The 9,885-nt window shown below is 33.5% G+C and overlaps 1 protein-coding gene across 1 annotated transcript; it reads left to right on the top strand.

Moving 5' to 3' along the window:
* The first annotated feature begins 6,434 nt into the window (after window positions 1–6,434).
* On the top strand, window positions 6,435–7,163 carry LOC139897469 (uncharacterized). Its single transcript, XM_071880166.1, has one exon. The coding sequence runs from the start codon at window positions 6,457–6,459 to the stop codon at window positions 6,967–6,969; it is 513 nt and encodes a 170-aa protein (XP_071736267.1). The 5' UTR covers window positions 6,435–6,456; the 3' UTR covers window positions 6,970–7,163.
* The last annotated feature ends 2,722 nt before the right edge of the window (window positions 7,164–9,885 follow it).

The following is a 9,885-nucleotide window of genomic DNA, read 5'->3' as shown; positions in this document are numbered from 1 at the left end:
TACATATATTACACAGCATGATTACAACTCTTTCTTCCGACTCACTCGTTTCTTCTTCTTCGGACTTGGTTCAATTTGCTAATTTTCTAGGGATACATGGTGATCCTCTAATACGAACCATCATTTTCACAAATGGTGTAGAAAAACCTGGTGGCTTAGATGTTCCCGAATTATTGTTAAAATTTAAGAAATACGGGCGTTTACGATACACATAAAGTTCATCGGGGTCGGAATCAGGTTTCTCTATTTTGATGCCTTTTCCTTTATTATTTTCTTTTGCTTTTTCAAATTGGGTAGGGGTAATTTCTATAACATCATCGGAATCCTCATCGGGATCCGATTCATCAGAAAATTGGTAATTTTCCCAATATTTTGCTTCCTTGACGGAAACACCATTGACCATTTTTAACTTTGGTCCATTGGTTGAGGATTTTCTTTTATTTATCTGTTTTCTGGGGTTCCTAATATTTCCTCCTCCGGAACCTCTTCTTCCGATTCCTCTTCTTCCGATTCCTCTTCTTCCGGTTCCTCTTCGAGAATTTGTGAATCTTCCCAAAATATATTCGTCTCTTCATTATTATTAGTTGAGTCGATGGGATTTGTACTAGAGGTAGACATCTATCACACAATATCAAACACTTTAAGAGATTAATATAGCACATAATATTTACATGTTAACAATATATAGTTTTCAACACAAAGTGTTAAGCAATCGTTTTTAAAGAAAAACACGGTCGAAGTCCAGACTCACTAATGCATCCTAACCAACTCGATAAGATACACTAATGAAATTTTCTGGTTCTCTAAGACCAACGCTCCGATACCAACTGAAATGTCCCGTTCATATCGATTATAAACTTTTCATATTAATTGATTTCGTTGCGAGGTTTTGACCTCTATATGAGACGTTTTTCAAAGACTGCATTCGATTTTTAAAACAACCATAACCTTTATTTTATCGATAAAGGTTTAAAAGCATTACGAAGATTATCAGACAATGATAATCTAAAATATTACGTTTACACACGACCATTTCACAATGGTTTACAATAATATTACACAACGATTTAAGTTCTTCGAATGCAGTTTTAAACAATATTATACAAGCATGCAGACTCAAAATCCTGTCTTTATTTAGCATGCAACAGCGGAAGCTCTTAATAATCACCTGAGAATAAACATGCTTTAAATGTCAACAAAAATGTTGGTGAGTTATAGGTTTAACCTATAAATTTATCAAATCGTAATAATAGACCATAAGATTTCATATTTCCATTTCTCATAAACAACATGCATGCATAATAGCAACCTGCATAAAAATCATTCATATGGTGAACACCTGGTAACCGACATTAACAAGATGCATATAGAATATTCCCATCATTCCTGGACATCCTTCGGACATGATAAAATCGAAGAACTAAAGCAGTTCAAATTCTCTGACTGGGGCTTGTTAGTGCCCATAGATCTATCTTTAGGATTCGCGTCAATTAGGGTGTCTGTTCCCTAATTCTTAGATTACCAGACTAAAAAGGGCATATTCGGTTTAATAATTCAACCATAGAAAGTAGTTTCACGTACTTGTGTCTATTTTGTAAAACATTTATAAAACTGCATGTATTCTCATTCCAAAAATATTAGATTTTAAAAGTGGGACTATAACTCACTTTCACAGATTTTTCCTTCGTCGAAAATAACACTTGGCCACTGGTCGATTCATGAACCTATAACAAATATATATACATATATATCAAAGTATGATCGAAATATATTCATACCATATTTTATTACGTTTTAACGATTTAAGTTTGTTAAGTTGACAGTCCAACGTTAATAGTCCACAATTAGTTGTTAACAGTTAGTAGTACAGAAATAAATCAATATAATTTCTCGAATCAATCCACGACCCAGTGTATACAAGTCTCAGACTCGATCACAACTCAAAGTATATATATTATTTTGGAATCAACCTCAACCTTGTATAGCTAACTCGATCATTACTGCATATAGATGACGTCGATATGATATGTCAAAACATTGTATACGTGTCTATGGTCTATCAAGATTACATAATATATGTTAGAATACATTTACAATACAATATAACTTAGTTAGTATAGATTTTTGTAAAATCATCCCGTACTCAAATTAACCATTTTTAACCAATTTTGTTTTACCCATAACTTCTTCGTTTTAAATCTGTTTTGAGTGAATCAAGTTGCTATGGTTTCATAATGAACTGAAATTTATGAAACTAAACAGAAAAAGTATAAGTTTATAGTCGAAAATACAAGTTACAAGTCATTTTTGTAAGAGGTAGTCATTTCAGTCGAAAGAACGACGTCTAGATGACCATTTTGAAAAACATACTTCCACTTTGAGTTTAACCATGATTTTTGGATATAGTTTCATGTTCATAAGAAAAATCATTTTCCTAGAAGAACAACTTTTAAATCAAAGTTTATCATAGTTTTTAATTATCTAACCCAAAACAGCCCCCGATTTCACTACGACGGCGTATGTCCGGTTTTACGGTGTTCTTCGTGTTTCCAGGTTTTAAATCATAAAGTTAGCATATCATATAGATGTAGAAAATGTTTTTAGTTGATTTTAAAAGTTAAGTTAGAAGGATTAACTTTGTTTGCGAACAAGTTTAGAATTAACTAAACTATGTTCTAGTGATTACAAGTTTAAATCTTCGAATAAGATAGTTATATATATATGAATCGAATGATGTTATGAACATCATTACTACCTCAAGTTTAGTAGGTAAACCTACTGAAAGTGACAAGAAATGATCTAGCTTCAAAGGATTCTTGGATGGCTTGAAAGTTCTTGAAGTAGAATCATGACACGAAAACAAGTTCAAGTAAGATTATCACTCGAATTAAGATTGTTATAGTTATAGAAATTGAATCAAAGTTTGGATATGAGTTTTACCTTGAATAAGAAAGATAACCTACTATAAATAACCAAGGTTTATTGATCTTATATGATTACTTGGAATGGATTAGAAAGCTTGGAAGTATACTTGCAAACGTGAAAGGATTTTCGAAGTGTTCTTGAAGTGTTCTTCCTATGATGATTATAGTTTGATTCTTGAAGTAGTTTTTGATGAAAATGATGATTTGATTACTGGAAAATTCGTTCTTAATGTGTGTATGTGTGTGTGTTGAGAGAGAATTAGAAAGAAAAATGGAAATGAAATGAAGTGAATGGTGAGTGGTGAGTGGGGTTAAAAGGAGTTCTTGTTAGTTGACTAGTTCATGGTAGAAGTTAAACTTTATTAGTCATGCATGACATAATCAAGAGTGAAATCCCATGCTAGTTCCTATTGGTATATACCCATAGTAAGTACGTCTAGAAGCTGGGTATAATACGAGTACGAAGACTGAATGAATACGGGTAGAATTGTTGATGAAAATGAATGAGAATGTAATTGTAAGCATTTTTGTTAAGTAGAAGTTCTTTGATATGTGTCATGAAGTCTTTCAAAAGTGTATTAATACATCTTAATACATTACATGTATATACATTTTAACTGAGTCGTTAAGTCATCGTTAGTCGTTACATGTAAGTGTTGTTTTGAAACCTTTAAGTTAACGATCTCATTTAATGTTGTTAACCCATTGTTTATTATATATAACGAGATGTTAAATTATTACATTATGATGATATTATGATGTATGAATATATCTTAATATGATATATATACATTAAAATGTCGTTACAACGATAATCGTTACATATATGTCTCGTTTCGAAATTCTTAAGTTAGTAGTCTTGTTTTACATATGTAGTTCATTGTTAACATACTTAATGATATATATAATTATAATTTTATCATGTTAAATATAGTGTAACCATATCTTAATATGATACATATGTATTTAGTAAGACGTTGTTATAAATATAATCGTTATATATATCAATTCGAGTTTCTTAACTTAGTAGTCTCATTTTTATGTATATAACTCATTATTAATATACCTAGTGAGATACTTACTTAGCATAATATCATGTTAACTATATATATATATATATATATATATATATATATATATCCATATATATATCATCATATAGTTTTTACAAGTTTTAACGTTCGTGAATCGCCGGTCAACTTAGGTGGTCAATTGTCTATATGAAACCTATTTCAATTAATCAAGTCTTAACAAGTTTGATTGCTTAACATGTTGGAAACATTTAATCATGCAAATATAATTTTCATTTAATATATAATCATGGAAAAGTTCGGATCACTACACTTGCAAGATCAAATAATAACTAAGAACACAAATTAACAAGTAAACTAGGTTAGGAACTTACCACAACTAGCACCATTCGAAGAGAAAGCAAGAACAAGCGATTACCAACCCGATCTAGTGATTCACCTTCAAAAACCCACTAATCTCATCACTTTCTCACTCTAATATCACTCTAGGGTTTGAGAGGATAAGGGTTTGTTTTTGGTGAAGAAAATGAGACACACACAAACCCTAAAACTGATTATAATGGTCTTGGGACGTTCATACGCGAAATGACCTTATTACCCCACTTAAACTCATTAGAATGAGCTAAAAAATGAGCTGAGAACCTGAAATCTCGCGCCGCGACTTGCCTTGATCGCGCCGCGGTCTTGTACACACATTTCGACGATCAGATACGAGCTTCCTGACCTGCAATCTAGACTAAACTCGCGCCGCGAGTTTGGTGCTCCGCGCCGCGATCCAACAATGGTTTGGAGGAATTCGTGATTTAGTTCGATAAACGTTCACTCTCGCTTACGTACACTTACATACACAAATCTACATACATATAAACCATACGTTTATACTCTGGAGGTGGTTCCTATACATTATACACGACTCGAACACTCTCAAGCACGATAAACATATACACACTATACACCATATATATATATATATATATATATATATATATATATATATATATATATATATATATATAACTTACATATATAATATATAATATATATAAAACACGTTCGACGTATATATATATATATATGCGTGTCACTAAAACGTTTATAACTGCTCGTTCGATCTCCTTTGTACGCCATAACCATTTATATACAATGTATACATATTATATATATTTGCTTTACATCGTGTACACCTTATACTTTATACATATATTCGTACATATATTAAGTATATTCTCGTACGAATATTCGGGTCTTACATAATTCATTTTGGGGTGAAGTCCGAAGACAATATAATTCGTTGGTTCCGGTGAAAAGACGTCCGGATCAAATAAGTGGAAAATGGTCTAAAATTCAAAGGGATGTCAAGATATTTATTGGTATTTACAACAAATACGAGAGAATGTGGGAAAGTGGTTGTATTAACGACGACATTATGACCGCGGCCCGAACCGCGTTCAATGCGCAAACGAGAAGGTACTTTGTGTTGGAGCAAGCGTGGCGAGTGTTAAAGGATTACCCGAAGTTTCTAGAAGGTGAAAGTATTTCGGCTACCAACAAACGAAAAGAACCCGATGATATACCAATTAATGTTCCAACCGAGGGAAGTTCCAACCCGAACACAAGCATGCAACCCGACCTAATCCAAATGGAAAATTTGTTAAAGGATACCGACCCAATCCGACGTCCTCCAAGTCGAGCTAAAAGTCAAAGAGACTCTTACTCACCCGACGCCGCGAGCCGTCTGTCTTCCGATGAAGTCCGCTTTAAAATTGCTCAATCAGCCCAAGCTTCACAAGATGAGGCGAATCAAACAATGAAAAAGCTACAACAAGACTCCAACATGCGGACTATGTTTAAAGGGTTTAAGCTTCTTTCCAAACCAGTGTCACGAGATTTGCCTTCCGATGAATACGATATGCTAATGCTTGCTCGAGAAAAAATTAAGAAAAAATTGCAAAACATGGACGACGACGACGAGGAGTAGTTTGATTATTTAGTTTTCTAGTATTTTATTTTAATTGTCGTAATGTTTTAATTTTAAATTGTCGTAATGTTTTAAATTTTTAATTATTGTATTTTTTTTAATTTAATGAAATGGTAGTTTTATATTTTTTATTTAAAATTTATCTTATAAATATTAATAATTATTTGATAATATAAAAAAATTAAAAAACAATAAAAAATGGAAGGAGTAGTGTTATTGTTGGCAGTGTTTAGTTATGAAAAGAAAGTGAGATAGAGGTGCTGATGTGGCGCTGAATAGTTGGTTAGTCCTAAAAGAAACAATGTCATGGTTGAAAGCACTCTTATGAAGCATGTCATGGTTGTGAGTGGTATACTAGTTGATGAAAGTAAAATTTTGATCAACGAATATTCCAATTTTTTAGTGACTGTCTTGTTTAATACTGTAACTGCCAGATTTGCTTAAAAAGTCAACGTTGTAGTGTAACAAACTAATCCCTTTATTCCTTACCTCCACAAAAAAAAAAAAAAAAAAAAAAAAAAAAATGGGTTTATCACTATCATCATCAAAACGGGTTGCCGGAAAACTAAACAGCTCACCGGAGTTCATCACCGCATGCACCACAATCTACCAACAATCAATCTCATTAGCCCAACAAACATTCCCGGGCATCCTTCTTTATCAAATCCCTTCAGCTTCCAATCGGCTCTACGAAACCCTAACAACTCTCCAAATCCCATTAATCCAAAAATGGGTCACGGCCCCACCCACCCGTTCACAAATTGACAAATCGCTTCAAAAAGTGACCAAAATTGATGACGCAGATGCAATTGTTGTGCTTGATGAGGCGGCGTTTAAGGAATTTGCGATCGAATTGTATGCGGATTTAATTGTGGCGAATGCAGAAAAGGAGGTTTTAGTTAAAGTTCCGGTGGGGGTTGTTGGAATCGTCGGTGTTGGCGTTTTTGGTAGGTTTGGTGTTGAGGTTGTTGGGACGGTTGCCGGAGTTTACGCCGTCGGTGTTGCAACTTCCGTTTATCTAAGTTTGGGTGGTTAGTCGTTGTTTTTCTTACTAGCAAAGTTGAAAGTACCAATGTATATTGAAAATGTGTTATGTGTATCATGCCTTTTATATAAAAAAATTGTATGACAATTTGCAGTAGAATTATACAAATGCATTGTTTGATTATGAGACTTTGCTTCATTTCCTTGATAGGTTGTTTTGAAGATTTAAATAGTTTAGGAGTTGTTTCTCGGTTTATAATGTTCTGAGTTTAGATTGTGACTATGTAAGCTTTGGGGATAATATTTAATCGGTTGGAAACTGCAAAAACAGTGCACATACATAGCTTACACTGCGATTTTGGTATCCATGTAAACCTGCCCAATTTGGGCAATTTTAGTTTCCTACCCTTTTTTCTGTTGTAAGGCTACGTCTTTTTGACTCGGTGAACACTCTGTTACGACTATTCTATAGATGGGCAGAGTCAACATGAGTAAAATCTATTCGAATTGAACCAAGATGAAGTAAATCAGCTCTGTAGGTGTTGTCAGTTTCCTAAATCGGCTAATGTTCCTTACTCCCGGTATCTATTTGGTCGCTACGATTTCACGTGTTTATTTGATATGTTTTGTGAATGGAGCATCTCTTCGGTATTGGTAAGGCATGCTGGTGATCGATGGTCGACTTATGCTTCTGCCAACCTTGACCTGTCTCCATAATCATTCAAATAAATTCTCAAGTTTCGGATTTTTTTAATAATAATCCGTAAAATATAAATGAATGGTAAATTCATATGAATCCATAGACTCAATCATTACAGTGCAAGAAAAGTTAACAGATGACGTTGCCCTTGATCAAATACAACTCAACAAAACAACCTTACACAGCTTCCAAAAGAAGCAAGGACCATTTTGGTAACGTCGAATTCACCTTGTCTTAGATAAAGATCAACGGCAAAGTCGAATTGTAATCAAGCTCTATAAAATATAAATTGTGGAGATGAACGCGTGGACGGTTTAGTTCCCATGGGTGATCCCAAACTAATGTTCAAAAAAAAGAATTGAAGGGGGCATATTAGACGATATATGGATAGCAGGACAATTAGGCTTATAAATTGTCTCAAACAGGTGCAACATGAAAATAAAATAATGGTGCAACATAAAAAAATAAGCGTCATCCGAAGTGTATTCACATTTCATATAACATCCGAACTGTATTCACATTTCCTATAACCTTCTATGTCAATTTATCTGACAATATATATATATATATATATATATATATATATATATATATATATATATATATATATATATTACTAAGTGACTAACAGAAATTATTACCAAATAAGAAAAGAGAGACCAGAGATATAACGGAATCTTTTGCGACGGCGATGGAAGATTGCCGGAAATAGTTTGCGGCAAATACTTTGAGTATTTGATTTGTGTTTGGTCTGTGGGGTGGGGGATTAGAAATTAGAGGATGTTTATTTGGTAAAGATGGAGGGTCTGGGTTGATATTTATACTAGTTGTGTGACCCGCGCTTCACTGCGGGTTTTGAGCGACTACGAAGCTGGCGTTTAAGAATACGTTTTTTTTTTATAAATTAGTGACGACTTAGTTAACCCCTTTATGGTATTCGATTTTAACAATGAGAAGGTCGAATGTGAGTCAATGTGATAGTAACATAATATGACACAACTTAGAATGTTTAGGAGTAAAAAAAAAAGTAATATGGGTGACATTTTTTTGTGGAGAAAAATAAGGTAAAAACAAATCGAGAGAGCGTTGTTGTACGGCCCTTTAGAAAAAGTTGTAGGGAACTAAGGGGATGTTTAAAAAAAAAAATAAAATTCATTGTAGCATAGTAGTACCCATTGTGGGTACAAGTGTTTATGTGAAACGTACAAGTGGCTAAAGCGCAATAATGGTACCATTCACTTACTATTTGGACACTGTCAATTAGTATATAGTATAGTATAATATAATATAATATAATATAATATAATATAATATTTGACAACATTTCAAGGTTACCGAATCTGCTAATTTCTTTTTGAAAAATGACTAAGTGTTGATTGGATTTTTGGTGTGATTGTTTGAATAATCATGATACTTGTTTTAATTGTTTGAATGCTTAAATTGGTTATCATGATTGTCAAATACTTGTGAATAATTTGAATAAATGATTTTTATAACTTAGAAAATTCATAAAAATCATAAAATTAAAAAATTCAAAGGATTTGAAAGGAAATAAGAATAGAGATATGTGTTTACTGTTAACATATTGTGGTCTTCTATTTCTTATGAAACAGCAAAATGAGAAACAATCACTTCATCACCACTGAAACCAACATTCCTGGCAACCTTTGGCTTGGTATTCTGAAAAGGCATCAACTCTGGACTGCCTTAAGTGCTACTGTCAGTGTGACTGACACAGATTTGAGACTTCTCAACAGAACTATCAAATTTGCTAAGGCCACACAACCTACAGCTGCTAATCCACAAGGGGAACCGGCTAGGTTTGAGTTTGAGTTGAGGGGGTAAATGGACGAAGGAGGATTACTAATGCCGATTTCAGGAGGATATTTCAGCTTCCTCCTGTGAACAATGCTCCTGCATTTCCTTCCACTCAACAGATGATGAATTATGTTTTCCAGCTGGGATATAGTGGAGACACTAATGTTACACCTGCTAAGTTTTAGAAGAAGTATCTACACTTCAGGTGGTATGTGATCTTCTCAATCATCAACCGGTGTTTTCTGATGACAAGGAGTGGATCTGATAGCTTGACGGTCCCGTTGTTGAAGCTGTTTTACTCATTCATAAGAGTAGAACATCCAGATTATGCAGAACTTTTGTGAGATCTGGTACAGGCTCAAGTGGATAAGACAAGGAATGCCTATGTTCCTTGTGAAAGGTTTTTCTGTCTTTTTATTCATGATGCTTTAAATGCTTGTAGAAATGCAA

Source organism: Rutidosis leptorrhynchoides, chromosome 3 (genome assembly GCF_046630445.1).
Source record: "Rutidosis leptorrhynchoides isolate AG116_Rl617_1_P2 chromosome 3, CSIRO_AGI_Rlap_v1, whole genome shotgun sequence".
NCBI lineage: Eukaryota > Viridiplantae > Streptophyta > Magnoliopsida > Asterales > Asteraceae > Rutidosis > Rutidosis leptorrhynchoides.
This window is presented reverse-complemented; position numbering and strand designations above follow the sequence as displayed.

Bases quoted from the DNA above. Each gene is read 5' to 3' on its own strand.
- LOC139897469 (XM_071880166.1), top strand. From the start codon at position 6,457: ATGGGTTTATCACTATCATCATCAAAACGGGTTGCCGGAAAACTAAAC.